This window comes from Corvus kubaryi, unplaced genomic scaffold, assembly GCF_017639235.1.
Source record: "Corvus kubaryi isolate FWS band 111438036 unplaced genomic scaffold, C.kubaryi_AGA036_p1.0 37220, whole genome shotgun sequence".
NCBI classification, from domain to species: domain Eukaryota; kingdom Metazoa; phylum Chordata; class Aves; order Passeriformes; family Corvidae; genus Corvus; species Corvus kubaryi.
In genome coordinates this window covers 989,851-1,015,833 of record NW_024581063.1, presented here as the reverse complement: position 1 = coordinate 1,015,833, position 25,983 = coordinate 989,851, and the positions used below count along the sequence as shown (strand labels likewise).

General features: G+C 48.1%; 1 protein-coding gene across 4 annotated transcripts in view; it reads left to right on the top strand.

Annotated features, from left to right (window-relative positions):
• The window catches only part of CSNK1G1 (casein kinase 1 gamma 1), an 85,475-nt gene that overhangs the window by 760 nt on the left and 58,732 nt on the right, over positions 1-25,983 (top strand). For 3 of the 4 annotated variants that reach the window (XM_042022780.1, XM_042022782.1, XM_042022779.1), the window contains exon 2: positions 22,549-22,964. In XM_042022780.1, the coding sequence (XP_041878714.1) occupies positions 22,787-22,964 (178 nt within the window). In that variant the 5' untranslated portion in view covers positions 22,549-22,786. Of the gene's footprint in view, positions 1-9,758; positions 9,925-22,548; positions 22,965-25,983 lie in introns of those variants that run through there. The other variant, XM_042022781.1, reaches the window with a different exon arrangement.

Below are 25,983 nucleotides of genomic sequence, written 5' to 3'. Positions count from 1 at the left end.
CCCCCCCTCTCAGTTTTGTCAGCATTTTTCATCTGAAGTAACTTATCTGGGAACTTACATCCCTGATTTCCTTTCCCTGGTTTTATTTTTAGAACGACACATGTAGAGCTGAGAAGTAGGTAGCTGCAGTGCTGCTCACCAGTGACGAACAAGGAAATTGGGCAGGATTAAAGGCAGGGAGAGTCCAGAGTCTTTTGTGGTGAACTGGGAGCAGAGTTGTTGTGTTCTGCGTCCAAGTGTTTGAGTGACAAATAAAATAAGGGCCAGGTTACCTGTTCTATAGCAGCTGACCTATGGAATGAGCAGAAAACTCGAAACTGAAGTTGTTGGGAAAATTTTCCTCTCCAGAAATCAAAAGGAAATAGCATTTGTAGGTGAGAGTGTTGGACTGATTCCAGTGGGAATAGATGCCTGGATTTCATGAAAATAAACCAGCGAGTGTTCTGGTTTGGTGAGGATGGTGACCTTTAGGGAGTGCCAGTCCCTGCTTGGCACAAGGGGTTTTTGGGGTGTACATAAAGGCTGAAACTGGCACTAGAATTCCCTTTCTGGACTTCTGAAAAAGCATTTATGTAGTGACAAACTATTTTTTCCTGTGCAGACTGAGTGATCCTGATTAAGTCATTGGGGTGTTTTGTTTAGGGCCATAATTGTGCAGCATCCTTTGGGAATGTTGTTTCTATTTTTGGCCAAAGTGATGTGACAAAATAAATTCTTTTAAAATTGTCATTTCCATTTAGAATTTTCTCTGTAGAAAGCTTCGTGAGCTTCTTGCCTTTTGGTAATTTCAGCGGGGGGTGAGGGGTGTGTGATGGATGGGCCACAGTTTCATCCTCTCAGCATCTTCCAGCCTGGAGGAGAAATCTGGTTCCACTTTTGCTTGATATTGTATCTCAAATTATTTTTGCAGCTTCATTCCCTAAAACCAATTTGTCTATTTTTGGTGACAGTAGTAGGAGTGTCATTAATTGTTGAAAAGTGTTCAGTTTGAGCAATTCAGGCTGGTTCTGTGCTTTAATATCTTCTATGAGCCCAGCAGAGGCTGTGTCATCTGCCTGGGCCTTGTTTCACATTATTTTTTTTCTCAAAGAGAAACCCCTGCAGTCTAAAGCTTTGCCGTTGTGATGTTGTGGAGGGTTTCTTTTGGAACTGAAGTCACTGGCTTGTTTTTCTGTATGCTGCCTCTAAGATGTCTGGGATCTTGGGAAGTTTTTTTGACTCAGATAAACCTGTTTCCTGAGGTTTGGGTTTGTAGCATGCTTTTTCACTTGGGTGAAGCTGGTTTCCTGTTCCTGCCTCCTTTTATCTCTCCGTATATTTTAATTTAATATTTAAAGAAGCGCTGTTTTTCCCATTCCATGGCTTCCACAGGTGCTCCTGTGAGCCAGAACTCTGCCTCATGCCATTACTTGTCTGTGTGTGTCCTCACCTGTGTGTTCCCTGCCTCAGGATCCCCGAGGTGTGCTGGCCTGACTTCTTCCCAGCTCCAGTGAAACCAGTGCCAGATGCTTCCCTCCCACATTTGTGCTGCAGAGCCAGATGTTGCCCATGTGAGTGAGGAGCTGGCTCTTGGCACTGCTGTGGTGACCTCGGTGTGCTTGGTCAGCCGCGTCCAGCTTGAGGAATTTGGCCTTAGGTGCAAATTTTTTTCCCTGGATGGCATAAATGAGCAAGAGCAACAGCAGCTGCAGCCTCAAGCTGATGTCCAGAACCAGGGAGACAGCAGGGAGAGCTGCAGGTGCCTCCTCTGTACCCTGCTTGCATCCTGAGAGCGGCCCTGGTAATGTGGGGAAGCCAAAATTTCTTCTCGTACATGGAGCTTTCTAGTTGTATTAGTCATCCATCAGGCTTCTGGATTATTTAAGTGCTTCAGCTCTCTTCAAAAAACAGCAATATCTATTTGTAGAAAGGTACATCATGTGAAGTGCAGTTCCCATATATTAGAGCTGCCTGCTGGAGATGTTCTTGGGAATGCTGCCCCTCCAGTTGTGGGCCTTCAGGAGCTGGAGAGCCTCTATCACAGATCCGAAATCTTAAAAGGCTTCTGGTTGGTCTTGTGGATGTGAATGGTGATACATTAGAGCTCCTCTCAACTTCTCCCACAAAATCACTCCTCCTGTTCAGCCCAGTGCAGCCTCAGCTGGTGGGTGTTGGTCTGCAGACACTGAGAAACCCTGAGGAAAAGATGATCTGTAGCATTAAGGGAAAATACTCTTCCATTAGGCATGGGAGAACTCCTGACTCAAATAGTGAAAGACCAAAACCCTCTTCTCTAACTCTTGAACTTGTCCTGGCTTGAACTAAGTCTGAAAGTGCCTAGAGCTGAGCTGGCCCGTTTTTAAGCTGTAAGTTGTCTGTCTGTGCTGTTTGCAGAAAACCTTTAGGACAGTTGGTAGCTAGAAAGTTAATTCCAATACAGCACGATTATATCCTCATAAACTTAGAGAAAACTCAAATCTTGATGAGGTTTGTAATGTGTGTGAGTTGACTTCATTGCATTCTAACCCAGAAATTAAACGTGAGCTTTCATGTAAGGTTCTGAGATTCACAGACTGGCAAAACACTTGTCCTTGCTTATGCAGTCTGGCTTTTATGTAACTCATTATTTTTGCTCAAATGTTGCAGATAGTCGGTTTCCTCTAGCAACAGCCACCAGATGTTTCACTGAACAAGACTTAATTCTTTAAAATTGACCTGTGAGAAATGTGTGAAGGCGAACAGGGAGGCGGAACAATTGTATGTCAGCGTGATTTCCATTTCCTTGCTGAAATCCCACTGCAAGCCTTGCAGTTTGATTCCAGCAGCGATGGATCCTGATTTTTGTGGTATACTATGAGGCCTTTTCCGTGGTTTTTAGTGCTTCCATAAGTGCGGTGCTGGGAGCAGGGGGATGGGATTGAGCTGTCTCACAACAATTAGTGTTACTTGGGCAATTAGCACTGTATGGATTAATTCTATTTGGTGGATATGCCACCGTGGGAATCCTGCTGTCTGTAGGTCTTCTGTGATCACCCTTGTGCTTTGCTAGACTATTTCCTATTTCTCTATTTCATATTTCCATGGGAAACCAACTCCTACCTCAGCTTTCCAGCTGGGGGAAGAGGTGATCCGGTGTTTTACTGGGGGACATGGGGCAAGTGGTCCTGGTGGTCACTGCAAGAAGTTCCCAGCAGCTCTTGTCTCTGAAACATCCCCATCCTGGGAGTTTGTCCTGTCCATCCAGGACCACTTTGTGTGGGAGAAGATTGCACAGGGATTCTTTGCTGGGGGTGAATGATCCATGTACTGGATTTTTGGGTCTGTTGTTTCCTTGTCCAGGTCTGCAGAGACTACATAAATCAAGGCAGAGCTGTGCCATTTCTCTCCCCCACGAGGATATCTTGCTCCCATTGTGCTGCTTCTTGTGCAGTTCGGACATGGAGGTGTGCAGTGATCTCCAAGAGGAAATTTACTGGTCTGTAACTGGAGGTACTGGTGATAGCTCTGTACCTGAGAAGTAAGGATTGGGTAGAGGAGTTCAGCTCTGCAGATGTTTTCAAGGTTTTGGAGATTAAAGTATCTGCTGGTTTAGGCTAAAGGTGCTTCTGCACCTTTTCCAGTGCTGGAAATGCTTCAGGACACAGCGTGGATGCTCTGCTCCAGTCTTCAAAATTAGGGATTTTGGTATGTATTGGACTTTTTTTTGGTGATTTTTCAGATGTTCTAGGTGTCTGCCACAAAATTTTGGCACCACTTAAGCCAGAGGTAACTTGAATGTCCTTTTCTTGTAGTAAGATGTGCGACTGGTACTTGAAGTAGCATCTTGAACTCTTTTCCCTTGTGCTGCTTCTTCCAGTTTTGAAATTCAGCGTTTCCTGTCCTGTTTTCTCCTGATGGGATGGTGGAGGGGGGCTGTGCTACATCCCAGCGTTCCAGAAACCTGTGAGGGTGGAAAATGTGGCTGCAGTTTGAGGGAAAGCTGTTGCTGCTTAGCACAACCCATGTGTTAAGCGTAACACGAACGAGAGCCTTTATGTTCTGGCGTTGTTACACAGAGCTACTGAAAGTTACTGCAGGATGGGGGAAGCAGAACTCCTCGAGTTTGTGTGTTTATTGTGGTGTGTTAGAGGAATCATGAATGTCCAATTGTTCCCAAGTTCCTTCTCTGTCCAGTTAATGGAGCAACAGTGTGTGACAACCTGTTCCTGCTGGGAGAGATGGTGGCACCGACCGGTGCCTTTCCTTGTGCTGGTTCTGAGGCTTCTTCAACCTCTCAGGAGGATGGTGAGGCCCTGACACAGGTTGCCCAGAGAAGCTGTGGAAGTGTCCAAGGCCAGGTTGGATGGGGCCTGGAGCAACCTGGGATAGTGGAAGGGGGGTGGCACTGGGTGAGCTTTAAGGTCCCTTCCAACCCGATCCAGCCTGGGATTTGGCTGGCAGCCAGTCCTGCAGTTCTGGAGTTGACTCACTGAGAGGTCAAACAAGTGCCAGAGCTGGTGGAAAGGAGAGAGCTGAGGGTGTCTGATGGATGGAGGAGCAGGAAGGTGCCTTTTGGAGTAGCTGGATGTTAACTGGGGTACATGTCTGATGTGTGTGTACCAGGCATGCCTGTGTGGTAACCTGGGGGCTGCTCAGCTCTTCAGTCAGAATTACCTTATTACAGAATCATTTAGGTTGGAAAAGACCTTTAAGATCAAGTCCAACTTTTGACCAATCACCACCTCTTCAACCAGAACAGAGCACTAAGTCTACCATCAGTCATTTCTTGAACACCTCCAGTGATGGTGACTCCACCACCTCCCTGAGCAGCCCATTCTGATGCTTCACAACTCCATCTGAGAAGAAATTCCTCCTGATGTCCAACCTGAACCTCCCCTCGCACAGCTTGAGGCCATGTCCTCTCATCCTGTCGCTCCCTCAGCCCCGAGACACCTAAAGAAAGCCTGGCTTTGCCTCCTACTCTGTCCTTCCTCATTGTAACTGTGCCAGTGTGGGGCTGTCACTGCTCATGGAGCCGCTCTGTCCCTCCCAGCAGCGTGGGAGGTGTGACCCTGACCCATGGCTGCCAGTGCTGGGAGGCTCTGCTGTGCTGGAGTTGCCTTGTCTTCGCCTAATTTCAGCTTTTAGCCGGTCTCAGCCTGGCTGCTGAACTGCTAATGCTCTGCTCATGCTCTGTTACATCCCTGGAATGGGCTGGAGGAGCCTGAGCTGCTCTGTGCTGTGGAAGCAACGTTTCAGGCCCATGGGGTGCTGTGGGGCCATTTGGGGGTTCACCTGCAGGCAGCTGCTGGGAAGTGCTTGTAGATTGGATAGATGTTGCTGGGATAAACTGATTTTTATCTGGGAAGGTTTCCTTGCTGCTCGCTTCCTTTGGGTCATGAATCTGGAGGTAAACACTTAATCGTTTCAATTCTAAGAATTGGGAGCTTTTTCTCATCACCTCAACCCCCCATTTCTGAGCTTCAGCAGTTGTAGATGACTGAGTATGAAACACTTCCCTGTGTGTCTGAGACTAAGATCGAATCTAAAAGGGACCTGTCTTAGTGAGCAGCATCCCTGCCCATGGCAGGGCGTTGGAATGAGGTGGGCTTTAAGGGCCCTTCCCACCCAAACCATTCCATGATTCCACGAGCGTGTGGACTGCTGAACATACAGAGCTTTGACTCTCACCCAGACTCTGTGGCTGTGCTGTTGTAAACAGTGCCAGGAGGGCTGGTTTTGAGCCGTGCTGAAGGCTTGGTCTCACTGACTGCTTTCCTGGGAAAAAACCCACTACCAGGAAAACTAAAGCTTGATTGCTGAGTTTTGTACCTGATCACCGCCTAGATCAGGTATGGGCTGCTTTTTTGTGTTTGTACATGAATTGGGAAAATTGTCATACAGTACCTCTGACCTTTCCTTGGAACAAACAAACCCCACTGCTAATGTGCACCTATCACAGTAAACCAGGGAGTAATCCCTGGAAAAGACTATAAAATCATTATAATCCTTTCATTTCTCAGCGTACAAGTGTGTAAGGGATGTCAGGAGATACTTGGGCATCATCACCTGTATCTGGTAGCGTTTCAAGGGACACCAGAAGAGCTGGCCCCTGGAAGTGGCATCTCCTGTTTCCTGTCAGAAGTCCTTTGGTGTGAGCGCTCCCAGGTTGTGCTGTGCAGCATTTGCACATGTGGCCTGTGGGAGAGATCAGCTGCAGACAGGGCCTATCCGACCTCCTTCCTGGCCAGCTGGCAGGTGATGTGATTTCTACAGGCAAATACATGGTTGTTGTCATCTTCTCTTCCTCAAGCAGCAGCAGAGGTTTGCAGGGCCGTAAATCACTTCAGGGAGTGCAGGTAATGAAGCCAGGTCCCTTGGGGACATCAGACTGGTACTTTATAGATGTGGTCAAGCAATGATCCATCGCAAACAAGGGGTTGATTATATTTGGGTAGGTTGTTCCCTTTTCCATGTGCAGCTTCAGACGCAGCCTGTGAGGGATGATGGCCAGACAAGCATGGTTGAGAGTTTATTTTCATTTTAATATTGCCCTCAGCTGCTGGGAGATCTAATTTTTAACATTTCCTGTATCAGGAGGCAGATGGCCCTCAGTTTCCTTCTCACCTAAACTTTCTTCTCCAGGTGAATGAGAATCAAATCTGTGCAGTTCTTGTGACAAAATGGTATTCTTCCAATTCTTGTTCTCTCACTTATCAATGGAAATGGAAAATGGGTTAAAAAGACCTTTCTGATGCAGATTTCTAAATTGGCCATGGTGAAATTGTATCAAGCTTTTCATTTTCTGGGATGCCATCTTTGGGGGCATGGAGCTGCTCCTGTGAACAAGGACGGTGGTTGCCCTCAAATGAGCTCTGAAGGTCACAGGTTCAAGAAGGGATGAGCTACCTCGTGTGGCCCAAGCTGCAGGGCACTGTTCCATGAGCTGTGGGAACAAGAGGCTGCACAGATACACCCAGAGCAGGGCGAGTTCAGTCAGGGAGGAGAGCCAGTCCAGCACGGTTGCATTGATGATATCACAGGTCCTGAGGTGGTCTGCAAGTCCTTGGTTCCAATACGGAGCATCGCTGTGCTCTTCCCGTGCTCCCAGGGGCTTGGCTGGCTGGTGTTTGTCCATCACACCTGCACTGTTGTGGCATTTCTCTGAATAATCTGAAATGCCCTTGTGCCACCTGCCTGTTTTCATGATCTGTCTGAGAAGACTCAGCTAGAAATAGCCTGAATTTTCTTCCGCATGCGGTGATTCGAAAGCGTACTTTGTGGCTGAGTACAGAGCCATTTCTGGGTTTCAGACCACAAAGGATGATGTTTGAAAAAGTGCCTGAAGTACTGGGCTGTTGTCTAGAGATGCGATCAAGAGGTGCTGTCTTTCCTTGTGGAAGAACTGCCTTGTAGGCAGAAGAATTGGGCTTGCTTTTCCAGCTTTCTCAAGGTCGTGTTGTTGGCATGGGTCGGGGAACAGGTGCTGTAATGGAGTAATTAATCTTGGAAATACAGTTTAAGATAGCACCTAAAGGGGATCTGTGGTTGAGGGAGGCAGGGTTCCAGCAAAGGATTCTTAGAGCTCAGCCTGTATTTAAGTGAAGATTTGGTGGTGGGGGAGGATTTGGACGGGAAGTTGGTGCCTCTCAGAGGACAAAGAGGCTTCGTAGCATCTCCGATTTCTCTTGTGGTTTGGAGGCAAATCTTGCATGGGACAAACCCCCACTTCTTGTTTTAGATGATGGTATTAAAACTAATAGGGTGGAAAAAGGTGTTGTGTCTCTGCTCAGTGAGGTTACTGCTTGTGAAATAAATGCTGAAGCTCAACGTGAAGAAATGTGCCAGCTGTGATCAGTCCAGGGCCATGCAGTGCAGGATAAGGGAATGTTATCATCAGGATGTGCTTCCCTTGGCTACAGATCTCTGTGAGCACCTGTGTGGCATCTCTGCTTTGTTTTAAGAGAGAAACTTGACTCTGAAGTCCAGATGAGTGTGAGAGGTAGAATAAACAGCTTTCTCTTTCAGCTCCAGGGACCTCTTCTGATCACCACTCCTTGTTCATTGTTTCCTTGCAGGGCATTGGCTTTAGTTTCTCCCACTGCTAATCCAGGGAGTCCATAAGGTGATTTCTAACCTTTCTGCACCAAATGGTTGCTATATCACAGATTTGGTTCTTGAGGAATCTTTAGGCTTCTCTCTGCAGTGTCACTGATTTGTAAGTCATTCTAGGATGGGAAATATGGTTTCATGGAGCTGCACACACTTCCTGTAGATTCTGCTGCTGGAGTAAGTGCATTCAAGGATGTCTTAGGAAACATGGTTTCTGTTTGGATAATCCAGTGCCTAATAAGGCCCAAGTTCTGAGGCTTCTTCTGTGAACAGGGCTGAGTGACTCCACTCCCATGTGGATTCCTTTGTGTTATGCTGCATAACTGAGCTGGTGCTTCATTATTTTCCTCACTGAGGTAATGTGTTGATCGGTCTCCTATGAATTTATCATAAATTCAAGGCCTTTGAATTCTTTGTTAAGTGGGATTGATGCCAACTTTGTGTTGTGGTCAGCAGGCTGGTGGGAAGGGATGGCATGCAGAGGGACCTGGAGAGGCAGGACTGTGGGAAACTCACGGAGCTCAACAAGGCCACATGCAAGGTCCTGCCCCTGGGCCAGGGCCATGCCGAGCACAAACACAGGCTGGGTGGAGAAGGGATCGAGCACAGCCCTGGCAGCCCCAAAGCCCCAGTGCCCTGGGCTGATTCCCCAGCTTGGGCAGCAGGGCAGGGGAGGATTCTGCCCCTCTGCCCAGCTCAGGTGAGCCCCCACCTGCAGAGCTGCCCCAGCCCTGGGGTCCAACAGCAGAAGGACCTGGAACTGCTGGAGAGAGCCCAGAGGAGGCCACGGAGATGCTCCCAGGGCTGGAGCCCCTCTGCTCTGGAGCCAGGCTGGGAGAGCTGGGGGTGCTCCCCTGGAGAGGAGAAGGCTCCAGGGAGAGCTCAGAGCCCCTTGCAGGGCCTGAAGGGGCTCCAAGAGAGCTGGAGAGGGACTGGGGACAAGGCATGGAGGGACAGGACAAGGGGGAAAGGCTTCCTACTGCCATAGAGCAGGGCTGGATGGGATCTTGGGAAGGAATTGTTCCCTGTGAGGGTGGGCAGGCCCTGGCACAGGGTGCCCAGAGCAGCTGTGGCTGCCCCTGGATCCCTGGCAGTGTCCAAGGCCAGGTTGGATGGGGCTTGGAGCAGCCTGGGACAGTGGAAGGTGTCCCTGCCCATGGCAGGGATGGAACAAGATGAGCTTCCAACCCAAACCAGTCTATAAACACAGGAAAGGGTTAGAAACTTCTGAAACAGGAGTGTCAATACATGAGTCTTAATTCCTTGAGGAATGCAGCAAAATCCTTCTTTTTGGTAACCACAAGCCTTCCCTCTTGTCCATGCTAGGGGATATTTATAGTTTTAGTGGTGTGTGCCTTGCCTTTCCTTCCTAATGGATTGCCACCACAAGTGGGTGGCAGATTTGTTTGTTTTGGCACAATATTCCCTTTACATAGGCACGTCTGGAGTTTACAGCAAACGGAGCCAGGCCGTGAACTGTGCAAAGTCCTTAACACGAGGGAAAGGAGAGAAGCAGGAAGAGTTGTCACGTAAAATTAGCTCTCCAAAACTGAGCCATCTCTTCAGCTCATTTCCCTGCTGCTTTACAGGCTGCTTCCTTAAGCTGACATTGCTCCATTGGATGCACCGTGAGCTCGAGCGTTTGTGTCAGCGCTGCCTGTTCCTGCCACTTGCCCTCACTGGATGTGCCGTGCGTTGGGAATCCAGTATCCCTCCTCTAGGCCATGGAGTAGCTCCAATGGTGATGCTCTTCTGGCACAAATTGTAATGGAAGGAACCAAAACAGCAAGGTGACCTCAGAAAGGGAGCTCAGGTATTCACTCACTGTTGGAGTGCCTTTGATTGACCTGTCAGGTAAGCATCAGGTGGTGATGCAGTGCTGAGATGGACATAAAGGGTTATCAGTGGTGGTGGCAGAGGCTGACATTAATTAAATCCACTGCCACAACCTTAACACAGCAGCATTTCCAAATATCTGGCTTAATAATGAAAATGAATGTGATCCAGGATATGGCTTTGGAATTACTGCTTGTGGCTTGAAAAATCTTGTGGAATATCCTGAGTTGGAAGGGACTCACAAGGATCATCGAGTCCAACTCCTGGCCCTGCACAGACACCCCAAAAATCCCATGTCCCTGAGAGTTGTCCAAACACTTCTGGAGCTGTAGCAGCCTTGGGGCCGTGACCATTCCCTGGGGAGCCTGGGCAGTGCCCGACCACCCTCTGAGAGAAGAACTTTTTCCTAATATACAACTTAACCCACCCATGGTGTTTTTCTTGGTCTGCAGGGATTTGGGGGATTGCAGGTGTCCCTGTAGGCATTAACAGCCTCTTGGGCACATTGTCCATCACCTGGTGCAAAGGCAGGTGATGTCTGACCACGCCTGCTTGACAACCCATGTTCAGAAGAGCCAGGAAAGGATGGTGGTGTCTCCACCAGGCTGATCCTTCACAAATTTACATTTGTCCCTTTACTGTGAGCTTGAGGGGGGAAATTTGATGACCTTGGTGATGCCCATGTGAAAGCTGGATGGGTACTGGCAGAAGACATCTCTGAAGCTTCTCCAGACTGTCGCTGTGGGAAACCAGAGAGTGTTTGTTGCCATCTCTGGTGCTGCATGTGCCACCCAGGCGTGTTCTGGTGTGTAGGATGGCTTTACAGGAATGCCAGTGCAGAGACTGATGCTGGATGCTCCTGGATGGAGCACATGGACCTCATCTTGGGTTCATTTCACAAAGAAGCTGCACCTGTGAAAGCACAGGTAGAAAAATGACAGATGTGGGATGGTGCTTCCTAATACAGCTGGAGGAAGCTAAAATATCCATCCAAGGTGTGAAGACTTTTGAGGAGCTGGCAACTTCAAAATTGAGGAAGAAAAAACCCATAAAACCAACCAACAGCACAGATCTTCAAGTATTATAATTTTTTAAAGCCATGTGGCTGCTCCTGGAGTGTTGGTGGCTCCTGCTTGGTTTCCCCCTGCGGGCGGGTGCCACGGGCCACTTCCTTGCCAGATTGAGGAAGGAGCTCGGCACAAACATTTACTTTCTGTGAACAAATGCAACTGTCTGACTGTGTATCTTGGGATTATGGTGCCTAATTGCCCTACTGAGGAAGTGCAGATTTTTATGGAGCTGATGGTGTGGGTGTAGCCACCAGCACAGTTAGACCAGTAACCAAGACTGGACCTTGCACTGGGGAGGAGGCGGCTCAACTGCCAGCAAATGGAGTGACCTTTGCTTCATTTAGAAATAAATAAAGAAAAATACAATAAATGAAAATTTAAAAGGCAAGAGACAGGCTCTAAACATCCTCTGGCCCGCCTGCAAGGGGGTTGTGCTTCTCCAGAGGGTATTTTGCTGGGTCTGGATGTAATTCCTGGCACCTTTCAGTAATCTAGGTCCTTCTGACAGCTGAACTGCTTCGTCAGGACACACAGTTGGGAGATCTGGGAGATTTAGGGAGTCCTACATCTCAGAGAGGAAGGAAAGGGTGGCTCTTTATGTGCCATGAGGATGCTGCCTTGTGGGATAGGTGGGTTTTGCAGTGTTGACAGCATGGAGTTTTTGTAACCCCATACTGGGAAGGGGAGACAAATTGCTGCAGAAGGTTTCAGGCGTTGAGCACAACAGTGCCTTAAATATCAAACTCTAGCAGTTTTTAATGTATGTGATCTATCCCAATAAAAACCTTCCTCTCCCAAAACAGAGCTGGCAGGCAATCTGGTTGCTGGCAACATTGTTGGGTTGCTTAGGCTGAAGCACTGGGTTTTTTTTAAGCCCAGATGAGCAGGACTCAGGGGTTGTAGTTCTTACCTTTCCAGCTCCCTTGTGCTCTAACCCTTGTAAGCAGGTGAGTGGTCAGTCACCCCTGTCTGACAGCAATTTGCCTCCAGAAAAGCAGCCCATTAAAAGCTGGGGCAGATTTCTCTCCCTGTGTAGGTCTCAGGTACATAGTTTCCTCTTTGAGACATGCCTTAGTTGCAAACAAAATATGTAGGTGATATCAGTTGAATTCCTGCCAAATGTCTCATTATATGACGAGACAGCGTGGTCTGATCCTCTCTCCATGACTGCTGGAAAAGGCAGTATCTTCACTTAAGGAGAAGGTGAAGTTCAGGCATTAAAAGTAAAAAACATGTACATTAAATCATGGACTATCAAGTTCTCTTGTGTTTTCCCTTAACATACTCCATCTCTCTCCTGTTGGCATCACCATTACTAACTGTGTTTTTAAGAAGTGCTGCTGTTCCAGCTCACCATCTCTTACATCACCGTGTTTCCAGTTTATTACCCAGCTCTTACATGGAGTTTTTAGTGATGAGCAGCCTCGAGTGAAGTCTGTTGGGCACAGTCAAGAGTCTGTGGGATGGAGTGGCGCAGACTTGGCAGAGTTCTCCTCTTGCCCGTTTGCTGTGGAGCATTTGGCCTTGACCTGCCAGGCCAGGTCTTAAAGTTCAGCTGCACAGAGTGTACTTGAGACTTTTACCCACCTCCGCTGTTCTTGGGCATGTTCCCTTCTTACCTGTTCATCCTCTCTGCGTGTGAGGCTGTGTGGTGATGAAAACCAGCTGCTTGAGTTACTGTGGGGTCATACTCGGAATCACAGAAGGACGTGGATGCACGGTTTCTTACAGCCACACGAGCTTTGGCTGGTGGCTGCTGTTCATCCCTGCAGGACACACCTGAGCCAGGCTCAGCCATGCCCAGGTCACAGTGCGTTTGGCACTCGGTGGCTAAATCCTCTCACTGAATTAGGTACTTGCGTGAAAACCCCTTTCTGAAGGCACCTACTTCTGGTGTACTTTCATAACTTCATTCCTGTTGCATGGAAGTGGAATTTTCTCCAAGGGTTTGCTGCTCTGTGGTGGACACTTGGACACTGGGAGAGCCCTTACACCCATGTTTAGATCTCAATGCTGTGAGAGTCCAGATGTCTTCCTGTCTCCTGAGCCATCAGGTACAAACACTGAGCACCAGGAGCCTGATCCTGAATCTGACCAGTGCTGTCTGAAGCTCATTTTAGGCGCTGATATGAGACTAAGCAGAAGTTTGGTGTCATTTTGAGCTGAGGCAACAAAGAAACAGTTCTGCTTGTTTGTCCTCAGCTTTTGGAGGTGCTCTGGTGGGACAGAGAGGGGACAACCTGTTCCCATCAGGTAACCATAAGCCAAGCCTGCGGTCTTGTATCCCAGCTTTCTCAAGTTGGGATACAAAGACCCTGCATCTGAATCCCACCTCACTGCTCTTCTGTTATGACACTTTTTGTGGGTACTGGCTGGCTGTCAATAGGAATATGTCCTTCCACAGGGGAACACATCCCTGTTGGGTGCTGGATTCACCTTGGGACAGGGCCAAAAGCCTCTCAGCACCTCAGGGCTCCCTGTTATCCCGAGCTGGGTCCCACTAGCATAGCTCTACCCACCCTTGCCATCAGGCTGTCTTCAGTTTCCTTTGACCCATCTCCTCAACTTCACAAGGACTTTTCTTCTGGTGAGAGGCTTCTCCCCACCCCACACACACTGTGAACGCTGCCTTGGCTCTGAACTTGTTACTTGCATTCCTTTCTGAAGCAGAAAAAAGCACTTCATGGTTTGGATACTACCAGGGTTTTTGGGGGCAGGGGGAAGTTGTGTTTGGCTGCCAAGTTCACCAGTCTTTTCAAACTGTCTGAGCCTGTCTGCAGTTCATCCTCTGGGCTGCTTTTCCTTGCCAGACTGAGCGCAGATAAAACAGTTGTAGATGATTGAGGCGCATCTGGGTTAAATTAGGCTGGAGATCTGTAAAAGTGATGTTGCTGCCAGTGATCCAAGGCTGCTCCAGAGCCTAAGCTCCCGTGGTGGTCTTGTCGAGGACTTTGATACCATTAACTGCAAACTACATCCGTCAGCCACCATGGATGCACCTGAATCCATGTGCTGTGGGTTATTCCTTGATGATGGATGCACATGGCTGTCTAGAAGACATCTTTGCCCGTTTTTTCTTCAAAGCCATTGCCTGGAAGGAAGGGGATGGTACAGGAACATTTGCCTGTCTTTTTGCTGTTAAACAACCCAGCATTTTAAGAGGAAAAATAAAACTACAGGTTTATGATGCCTGGATATCAGAGAAAAGAACTTCTGCAGGGTCTGTTATAGACCTCTTGCTGCTGGCAGGTTTTTCCTCATTTCCTCTGTAGCATCCCCATAAATGCATATTTCTGCTGGAACTTGATCTTACGTGGCCTTACACAGCCTGTTTTGGGAGCAGAGATGCTATCCCGAGCACCAGGCTCTTTGGGAAGCTTTTCAAAGGTTGGACTTGATGATCTTGGAGGTCTTTTCTGCCCCTAGTGATTCTAAACACTGGATCGTAAAGCTGGGCTCAGTTGCTGTACTGTCAGGAGGTAGATCCCAGAAGTGCTGTCGGTGGGAGGGTCCCCTCCAGGCAGGGGCTGCAGGATGCAGGACCTGCAGGGTGCAGGGAATGCAGCCCTGGGGCTGGTGGGCTGTGTGGGCTCAGCACCTGCACGGATCACAGGGATGTGCCGCTCACAGCCAGGCTTTGGCACTCGGATGGGATTTCTGCAGAAGGGTGTGAGTCTGACGTCTGCTCAAGCCCCAGAAGATACAGGGGAGCTGAGCTGGCAGTTGTGCTTCAGCTTTTTCTCTGCCCAGCCTAAAAAAAAAAATCCAAAAATATGTAGAGCTCGGGTTTCATGAGGGGATTTTTTAAATTTTATTCCATCATTCAACTGTTCCTTTAGCTGTTCCAGCATCATCCACCTCTTCATAAACTGTACTAACCCTCCTTTACTGACAGATTATGGTCTCTAGTCCTTTTTACATCTATAGGAATGTGCATCCATGGCTGCTGGCACACGTTTGGCTGGGACTCAGTTGAGGGAGAGAAGTCGATGAATTGATCTCACATCACACAAACCACTTCCCTGGAAAATGCTCTATGCTTTGTTTTGACTCTGCTTGTGTGGAAGAACTAAATTACCAACTAAATTAGATTTTCCCTTCCTAACATTCCTGGCTTTTGTGCTGAGCTTCCATCAAGGGGATTGGGAGCAAAGTTCAGGAATGAACTTAGAGAATGGGTGCTTGGATCACTCCCAGTGAAATGATCAACGGCGATCACTTGGAAAAGTAACTTGCCAATGTATTTAGTTGGGGATTTTACAATTAATGTGTTTTAGCATGTTCACAAGGTCTTCAAGGAAAAGAGCTCTTGGAAGTTCACTTCCCCTCAGATGGAAAAAGCCACAAGTTCGTTTGGGTTCATCCCTGTCTGTAAAAACTCTAATTGGAGGATGCAAACTTGACAATCCTGGGCATTCATGAGTAATGAATGAGTGTAGTGATCCACAGTTGTCCATCCTTCTCCCTTCCCAGCAATTTAGACTTAAATACTGTTTGTGTGCCTCCTTATTTTCCGCCTGTGAAGCACTGAACAAAACTAACTGCACAAGGTGAAGATTAAATTGTTGGGTCAAATGTTTCAAGGGAAGCAATTCACAATGTTTAAAAGGCATCTGCAGCCTCCAAGGTTGGGAAGAATCTCCCAAGTGAGGGGCATCTGACATGACGTGCACCTGCTTGCTGTAGTTGGCAGCCAGCTTTGTCACTGCTGTTCCCAGCTGTAAATTGCAACAGAGAATTTTGACCTACTTTTTCAGTTTTTCTGTTGTTTTGCACAACATTGAGGACACTGAAACCAGGTCACCGTAGTGCTGGTTGGGGAAGCACAGATAAATGCTGATCTCTGTGTGGAGGTGCTGCTGGGGTACAGGGGGAGAGTTGGAATACATCCAGTGGAAGATCCTTGAAGTAACCAGAAAGCTCTTGAGTGGGAAACAAAAGGCAAAAAAAAATCCCAAAAAGGGTATTTGTCATGTCTGAGTGGGGAAAGCATTTGACCTTCCATCATCCTCCGTTCCTTGGCTTGGGTAATAGCCAAGCACCAGTGCAGGGCCCTCTTCCAGGTAATGCCAAGAGTGTGGATCTGCTGGAGGGCAGGAGGCTCTGCAGAGGGATCTGGACAGGCTGGATCTATGGGACAGGGCCAGCCATGTGAGGGATCAATAGGGCTGAGTGCCAGGTCCAGCACTTGAGTCACAACAAGCCCGTGGAACACTCCAGGCTTGGAGTTGAGTGTCTGGGAGGCTGCCTGGTCAGAAAGGACCTGGGGGTGCTGGTCAACATGAGCCCAGGTGTGCCCAGGTCGCCAAAAAACCAGCAGTGTTCTGGCTTGTGTCAGCAATAGTGGGACCAGCAGGACCAGGGTAAGGATTGTCCCCCTGTACTGGGTGCTGCTGAGGTCACACCTGGAATCCCAGGGTCAGTTTTGGACCCCTCAAAGCAAGAAAAACATTGAGGGGCTGGAGGGTGTCCAAGGAAGGGAACCGAGCTGGGGAAGGGGCTGGAGCAGCAGGGGCAGCTGAGGGAGCTGGGAAAGGGGCTTAGCCTGGAGCAGAGGAGGCTCAGGGGGGACCTTGTGGCTCTGCACAACTCCCTGACAGGAGGGGGCAGCTGGGGGGGTTGCGCTCTGCTCCGAGGGCACAAAGGACAGGATGAGAGGAAATGGCCTCAAGCTGTGCCAGGAGAGGGTTAGTTTTGATACTGGGGAAAAGTTCTTCATAGAAAAGGTTGTCAAGGATTGGAACAGGCTGCCCAGTGCCATGGTGGAGTCGCTATCCCTGGACGTGTTCAAAAGATGCGTAGATGTGGCACTTGGGGACATGGTTAATGCTCGGACAGTGCTCGGTTAATGGCTGGACTCAATGACCTTAGAGAGCTTTTCCAACCTTAAGGATTCTCTGATTCTAAGATAGGATATTTGGTAATCTGTTCATTTGTCTCAGGAGCAGGGCAAATCTCAAAACTTGCTTATTCTCTCATTATTAGAACAGTGACTCTGCCAGGAGTAAGTAACCAGATGGCTGCAGAAGAAGAAAATTTTGTTGTGTCCAGTTGGAAGGACAGAAGCAGGATAAGAAATGCAGAGCCATGAAGGTGGGGAGATAAAGGCAGTGGGATGAGAAGGCTTGAAGGGACATGAAGCCAGTGGAGATGCGTGTCCATGCAGAAGAGAGCAGGGCTGTAAACAAAGGCTTTGCTAATTGCGCTTTAATAAAGGCAGAGCCCTGTCACCTTGGAAGCTGTTAATGCACACAATGAGGCAGAGCATACAAAGCCAGCTTGATCCTCTAAATTTAGGGGTGTAAGCTCATGAAATGAGTTGGCAGATGCTGAAAACGTGAGCAAACACATTGTGTATGTCCTGGTTTCACATTGTTCCTCCTTACCCGCAGCCTGGCTGCTCTCCCTTTTCAGAGGGTGAGCCCTTTGTCCCAGTCTGTGGCAAAGCCAGTGAAGTTTCCTGCTGCTGAAGGCTCTACATTTTACACAGTGTGAGGGTGGAAGCTGGTGAGCTCATATCTGTGTGTTTATAACATGTCAGTTGAGAGCCCTGGAGGATTTTCTAGTCTTTGAAGTCATGTAGGAAGTAGCAGATCTTGTCTGGAAAGCGCTCTCCAGATCAGGAGACTTACCAGACATATTACACAGGCACGTGGGGCGGATGTTGGAAAACCCAGTGGGAAGGCATGTGCCTTGTCCTAAAGCAGTGATCTTGGAGCTGCTTTGAGGAATTGTGGTCCTGTGTCTGTAGAGAGCGGGGTGAGCTCACCCATCCCAACACAAAATGGGGTATTCTTGAGGGTCTCTTCTTAAAATAATTTTAAAGGAATTATGGGGCTGAATTCCTGCTTTTTTGGGTGTTACTTCATTCACCAGGCATTTGCAGTTTTATTTCTGGCATGTAGTGACTCCTTCAGGGATCAAAACCACACGCAGACCTGGACCAGGCCTGCTTGCTTCGATTTGAAGCAGGGCGCTTCATTGGCTATTTCAGTTTGGACAGATTTCTGAAATAGTGCCACAAACCAAGACTTTGACAAAACTTGTTCCTATCATGGAAGGGTCTCCAGAGTAACTCAAGGAGGCCAAAGAAGTTTTGAGTCCAAGGGAAGTGAGCTTTTCTTTTGAAAAGGGGGAACAAGGATGGCTTTGGCTTCTTTACACCAACCTCTCATTTGCAATGTCCTTTCCTGTGTCTGAAGGGCTCCCCTGAAAAACTCTGTGGCTGTGAGCAGTGTCTCTGTGCCATGCATTAAACACTCCTTTACACTGGATTATGGATATCAACACAAACAGCAGCTGCCTTCCAGGGCTGCCTGGAAGTGTCCAAGGCCAGGCTGGACCAGGCTTGGAGCAACCAGGGATAGTGGAAGGTGTCCCTGCCCATGGCAGGGGGTGGGACAAGATGAGCTTTAAGGTCCCTTCCAACCTAGACCATTCCATGATTTAACACCATCTGGAAGCTGGTTTCTAGCTATAGTGCTGCAGGTTTATTGATGGAGGAGAGGTTGTGACATAGATTTGGGTCTAAGTGTTTAGAAGCGTGTAGGATACAGTGCTGCTGGTTTTTACATAGCTAACTGTGCTGCAAGTAATTTCCTTTCAAGCCTGTGTCTTTCATTAAGTAACTGTTCCTGTGTCTCCAACTGTATTGTAGTGAAATCAATCCTGGAATTGGGCTGATTCACCATTAGGGAAATATCTTCATGCGGCCCTGTTCAAATGGAAGTAACTTTGAGGAGCAATCTTGCTGAGTGGGTGGAAAGGTAGGAAGGAATCATCATAAAAAAGTTTGAATCGTGGCAGGAAGTCATCCTGGTGTTCTGAGCAGCCTTTAAGTATTAATGTGACTGACAGTCTGGTCTTCATTCTTCTGCCGCTTCCCCTCCAAAGCTGAGTGCTGTGCTGGTCCTCAAAGGCCATATTTGATGCTGTATTTACGACTCGTGTTTTTAATAGGTGGTAATGACGGCGTAAGATCTGTGTGTGAGCCGGTGTGCTGGCAGCTGGGCTCTGCTCCTCGGCTTAGCCGTGATAAAGAGCTTCCCAGAGGCACCCTTCACTCATCCTTCGCTGCTCCGAATTCCTGTTTGCAGGAGGCTTTCAGCTGAGAGGGGATGTTTAGTGTTTGCAGACTGTCAGGCGTGACCTTTCCCTCCTTCTCCCTGGGGAGACCTGATCCAGATGGGGAGCGGGGGAAGGATGGAGGCGTAGGAGCTCAGAACCGTTAACATCTTATTTTGCGAGCCAGAAAATGTGTGGTGGGACTCATGCTTAATTTGCCTGAGGATAATGGAGTTGCTTGTCCCATCTGAGAAGTGCTGAGCAAGGTATAAACTGGGCAGGGTTTGTGCTCTTGCTGGAGATTTCTTTCTGTTTCCATTTCTGAGGTTGTAGGTAGTTCTTGGTCTTAAATTATTCAGCCTTGATTAAAATAATGACTTTGGTCTCCAGGGGGAAAAAATTCTTCTCTGGCCTTGATGGGATCTAGTGTGTTTTTCAAAGTGTTACTGGTTTTTTACTCATAGAATTCCTGTGTCCTGCTTATCTTTCTTAGTGATCCAACCCTAGGAACACCCCAGCATCATGGAATCATTTAGGTGGGAAAAGCCCTCTGAGATCACTGAGTCCAACCATTTTCCCAGCACTGCCAAGCCCATCACTAAGCCATGTCCCCAAGTGCCAGACCCATGTGTTTTATTACATGGAAGATGATGGCTTTAACTAGAAATAAAACAACACTTGGCTGGAATGTTCTGTGGCTACTTCTCTCGCCATAGCAGTGATAGACCAAATAGGCAGATAGACCAAAACTCCCCATGCTTCAGTTTTATCTTTCCAGAATTTTATCAGAAATACTAGTGTGAGTAAATCCACCAATTACTAGAATTCATTCTCACTTTTGGTTTGAGTTCAGCAGTAAAACTCTGTAGTTTCACTGATGGTTCTTTTTCATGTTGTTTGTTTTGAAGCCAGTCTCTCCTCCCGGGACAGCCTGGGGTGGGGTCCAGTCAAGGTGATTTTCTGATATCTGATAGAGCCTCATCACTGCTCCTGCAGACTGGTTTCACAGGGCAAACACAACTGTGTTGTGTCTGTGCCAAGCACAGCAGCTGAGAGTGTGTGGAGATGTCTGTGATGAGAAACCAGTTCCGCCGGTTCACCGGTAACGGATGCTTCCTGCTTATCCATATTCAGTTCTGAGTATTAAATCTGGAATTAAATTGAGGGATGAGTAAAGCTTGGTGATGCTAAACAATTTCTTGTACATGAACATCTCCAGCTCTTTTGTCTAGGCCAGAGGTGCTGAATGGCAAATGGTGTTTCACGCATTGCTGGGGAGCACGCTGGGAGCTTGTCACTTGGGTTTATGGTCAAACCGGTGGTGTGGCTGAGACACCTGAGGTTCTCAGGTGACCCAGTGGTTGTCAGACCTCCTGGATATGCTGCAGACATGCTGTGTGACGTTTTCTGCAGGGATCCACAACAGTCCCAAGTGACAAGGAGAATTCCAGTACCTAAAGGGGACCTACAGGAAGGCTGAAGAGGGACTTGTTGCAAGAGCAAGAAGTGATAGGTCAAGGGGGCTTTAAGCTGAAAGGGTTTGTTTAGATTGGATATTAGGGAGAAATTCTTCTCTGTGAGGGTGGTGAGGCCCTGGCACAGATTTGCCAGAGAAGCTGTGGCGGCCCCTGGATCCCTGGCAGTGTCCAAGGCCAGGTTGGACGGGGCTTGGAGCAGCCTGGGACAGTGGAAGGTGTCCCTGCCCATGGCAGGGGGAGGAATGGGATGAGATGGGCTTTAAGGTGCCTTCCAACCAAACGATTCTGGGATTCTATAAATACTCAAAACCTGGAATTTCCAGCTGGGAGTTCCCTGCATTTTCTGGATCCAGCATGGTGACTTCTGCCTTCTATCCAGGTGCCTTAGGTCAAACCAAAAGTCTCCAGAAATAGAGGTGTTCCACAGCTGGAGGCCAGGGAAAGCAGTCAGATTTCAGGAGGGCTCATGCTTCTGTTCTGTGTGGATGGGTAATAATCCTTGTCTTTTATTTTTGAATAACTGGAAGTAGGTAGCATAGCTTCATCTGGTGGACCAGAGGATCATCACTGACTGGGCCAGTGCCGGGTTAATGGTTGGACTCGATCATCTTGGAGGCCTTTTCCAACCTTAATGATTTCATGGCAAAATGAGCACAAGGATCTCTTGCTAAGCCCTCTACAGAGGTATTGCTGCAGGAGAACTGAGCCAGTTGCCCGAGTAACTTCTGAGCTCTCATTTACCTGGTTGTGTTTCTGGGTGTCCTTCCACAGGACTCTTGGTTGGGTGGTCTCATTGAGCACTTGTGGGATTGTTTTGGAGGACACAAACCTTGTTGGTAAAATTATTCAGGAACTGTTCCATTCACATCTGGAAAATCTGAATGCAGCAGTGTTCCTGTAGGGCTACAATCCAGTACCTTTATATCCTGGGATGTGGGGGGTAGTTCCAGGGGTGTTCATTCTAATTCTTGCCTGAGAGCTGCACCCCGAGAGTGCCTGATACCATCTCCGGATGCAGCACCTGTGCAGACAAGACATCCTGCAACCTTTCCCTTTATCATGCTGATTTCTTGGGAAGTGAGGGGAAGCTCAACCACCATGATGGTACCTCTGGGCTGCGCTTGTGGGGCAGGACCTTCTGGGTCCTTGCAGCTCCTGCGAGTCGCCCTTGGTCTTGTTCTTGAGCACGGAAGAACCACTTGGCCTGCAAGGGTTGAGAAGCATCTATGTTTTGTCCCTTTTTGACTGAGTTATCAGCTTTTAAAAAATAATTAATCATGTTTTGGCTCCTCATTTTGGTCATCTCTGTAGGACAGCAGTTTGAATTAGCAAATATATCTGAGGTCGATTTGGAGTTGGACTTCAGTGATCCTTGAGGGTCCCTTCCAACTTAGGTTGTTCGGGATAATGTAGATCAACTTGAAAAGAGGCAAAAGAATGGAGAATTTTATTTAAGTGCTACAAAATTTTCTTCTCTTGGCACCTTTCATTGGCCCCTTTGTATTTTTTGTCTGGCATTTGTGTAGTGCTTTATTAATGTGTGAAGTGAGGAGAAACCAAACCTACACTTCACAGGGACTAAAAGGTGGGGTTTCCTTGCAGTGTCCACCTGACACGCTGGGGTAGTCGGAATGGCTTCGGTTACTGCATGTGGTGTCAGTCCTGATAGCTCCAGTGGAACCATTACAGACTGGTTTGGGTTGGAAGGGACCTTAAAGCTCAGCTGGATCCACCCACTGCCATGGGCAGGGACACTTGCCACTATCCCAGGTTGCTCCAAGCCCCGTCCAGCCTGATCTGAGACACTTCCAAAACTGGGACAAGTAGCAACAGTGGATGGGCAGCACTTAACATTTCTTCATGACATCAGGGCTTTTTATCAGAAAATTGTTAAGAAAATGATAAAGTTTTCATATAGCTGTTAAATTCCTTGAGGCCAGGAAAGTTCTGGACATTGGCCCTGTTGTACCTTCCTCACCTGGTATTTTAAAATAATGATCTTTATTTCATATATCTCCTCTTTTCCCCAGGTAAGAAACCAAAAGCAGCCTGCCTTTACTGAATTCTCAAGAACAGAGTCGACCCTTTGGTACATTGTCAAGATGCATTAGGAAACTGGATCTGGTGCCAAAAGAACTCCATGAGTTTCCATGACTCTCTTGAACTCCAACACAGATACTTTTGGATATAAATTTCTGTTCTAAGGAGAAGAGTGTGTACTCCAAGTCCTTTCTGCCAGCTTGCTGGCAGAGGTTTTTCACTAAGATCATGGACCATCCTAATAGGGATAAGGATGAAAGGCAGCGGACGACGAAAGGAATGCCGGGAAGGAGTGGGCACGGTTCTCGGCCGAGCTCGTCGGCGTCTTCCGGCGTTCTCATGGTGGGACCCAACTTCAGAGTGGGCAAGAAGATTGGGTGTGGGAACTTTGGAGAACTCAGACTAGGTAAGAAGTAAGCGTTTTAGTGGCCTGCCTTATGCAAATTAGCGTTTCACCACTGGAATATAAATACATAAAAATTTACCCCGGCTCGAGAAACACGTGCGCTTGTCTTGTTTCCCAAGTGTCGAGCTGCCTTACCCGAAGCTTCTGACTCAGAAGATGTAACTCTTAGCATGATTTTGATTTGCATAAAGTCAAAGGGAATACACTGGAGAGGCCAAAGATGCAAATTTTGAACAATCCCAACAAATGAAGACTGTTCACAGCACTGAATGTCTTGCCTGAGGTGAAAAAAAACCTTCTTAACTGTGAATTTCTAAATCTTGCTCTCAATTTTTTGTTTATAAGCTAGAACGCCCATTTAAAGGGATGGGTGAGACTTTCCCAGCACTCAGGCTGGGATCAGACTTGATTCCACGTCCTTCTCTAACCTCACTAATTTCAGCCCCATCACCCTCTCCCTGCCCTGTGCCTGTGTTGGACTTGCTGGGGAGCAGAGGATGTGCCAAGTGGCCATCTGGCTCCCTCAGCCGACCCAGCAGCCCGACATTTGTTCATGGTCTGTTGGTCTCCTAACCATGTCTTGCAGCTGGTTGCCCAAACAGATGGTTCCACTAATGCATTGTTTGTTTAGGCCTACTGAGGAGACCAGTGCAGAGCAGGGCACTGGGCTCTTAAGTCATCCTAAAAAAACAATGATTGTGTTTTAAATGAGGTGGGGGAAGCAGCCTCACATAACTCAAGGGTCATAACACTACTGATAGTGTCTTTGTAGATTCCTACTCATCTTAAGTGAATCTGTGTAATCTCCCACTCTGAGGTTTGGTTATCACATCCATACATGTGCTGCTGCTCCATGCTGTGAAGACCAAGCAGCTCACTGCTGGTGTGTCTCAGTAAATGGGTATTTTGGTTTCAGCATTGCATCAGAGAAGTTTTACTGATTCACCTGAGCAGAGATAACACTCCTAAGGTGGAGAGAAACCAAGGACAAGGATGGAAACTCCCACCTTCCTGCACATGGGTATAATTGGCAGCTAAAGATAAATTTGGATCCTTACAGTGACATAACATGAATTGCTCTGTTGCATCTCAAAGCCCCCCCAAGAGCAAACCTCACGATCTCAGGATCCCCAGGGAGATGTTGAATTGCTCTGTAATCCAAGCTCTGCTCTGAGGTTCAGCAGCTGTAGTGGATCCCTCTGGGTATAAGGCTCTTGAGTTTATTCAGCTGGTGCCCAAATCGCAGAACCACAAAATCACAGATGGATTTGGGTTGAAAGGCACCTTAAAGCTCATCCCATCCCACCCCCTGCCATGGGCAGTGACACCCTCCACTGTCCCAGGCTGCTCCAAGCCCTGTCCAGCCTGGCCTTGGGCACTGCCAGGGATCCAGGGGCAGCCACAGCTGCTCTGGGCACCCTGTGCCAGGGCCTCCCCACCCTCAGAGGGAACAATTCCTTCCCAGTATCCCATCCAGCCCTGCCCTCTGGCAGTGGGAAGCCATTCCCTGTGTCCTGTCCCTCCATGCCTTGTCCCCAGTCCCTCTCCAGCTCTCCTGGAGCCCCTTCAGGCCCTGCCAGGGGCTCTGAGCTCTCCCTGGAGCCTTCTCCTCTCCAGGTGAGCACCCCCAGCTCTCCCAGCCTGGCTCCAGAGCAGAGGGGCTCCAGCCCTGGAGCATCTCCGGGGCCTCCTCTGGGCTCTCTCCAGCAGCTCCAGGTCCTTCTGATGTTGGACCCCATGGCTGGGGCAGCTCTGCAGGTGGGGCCTCACCTGAGGGGGCAGAGGTGCAGAATCCTCTCCTCCCCTGCTGCCCACACGGGGGGGAAGCAGCTCCCATTTCCATGATTCTTATTCACATTTCTCAAAATTTTAGAGGTGTTGGGTTTGTGATTCATGTATAGTTTCATGGCATGGACTTTACAGATGAGATTTCACTTCTGAAAAAGTTAATTTAGAGAGAAATTCAGTTTAAGTATGGATATGCAACACCTGCTAATTACGTGGCTCTTTTTCCAATAATGCATGTATTGTTAATGCTGGTTTACTAAAAATTTAAGCAATGAGCCACACGTACTGATAACAACAACTTGTTGTAACAAATTGATAACACATCGTTGTAAGGTTCTTACAGATGCTGTATGACTCTTTTTTTTTTCATTTCTCTTGCTTTTCGCCAGTCACCATCACTTTAAGAGCTCCTGTTTGCTCGAGCAGCAGCTCTTGCTCTTGCACAGCCCATGGTAATTATTGCTGGGGGGAAGGAGAAGCAGCGGCTGAAATCCGAGTGCACGAGTCTCTGATAACGTTTTGTCCTGAGAAGATGAATGATGTGCCCTCTGCTTTTTGCCTGTTTTTTATGTGGTTTCAGAGCAGTTAAGCACCAGTATCACAGGCAGAACAAAGTCACGCACTGATAAGCAAAGGGAAAATAGGCTTTTCCAATTCCCTGAAGAATTTCTCTCTTTTGAGGTGTTGTGTTTTCAGTTTAAGCCAGTCTTGTATCAAGGACTGATTGTTTGGGGTGGAGATGGCACTTACCTAATGAAGCTGTTTGCTGTAAATATTCAGCTCACTGCTCAGGGTTGATCTTTCTTCCTGAAGATCACCCAAGGATATGACTTTTTTTGTAGCATGTGGGAGCAGCACAGTTGGATTCCAGCCCTTGAGAAGCTGAGACGGGGAGATGAACACAAAATTTAACATTGGATAGGACAGGGGAAATGGCCACAAGTTGTACCAGGGGAGGTTCAGGCTGGATATTAGGAAAAATTTCCTCACTGAGAGGGTGGCTGAGCATTGGAACAGGCTCCTCAGGGAAGCAGTGGAGTCACCATCCCTGGAAGTGTTCAGAAAAGGAGAAGACGTGCCACTGCACAGTGTGGTTTAGTGGGAATGGTGGGATTTGTTCGAATGTTGGCCTTGATGATCTTGGAGGTCTTACACTTAATGATTCTGTGATCTGGCCCAGAGTCATGAGCTGAAATGGGGTTAGGCAGTGGCTGTTTCTTCAGACAGGCTG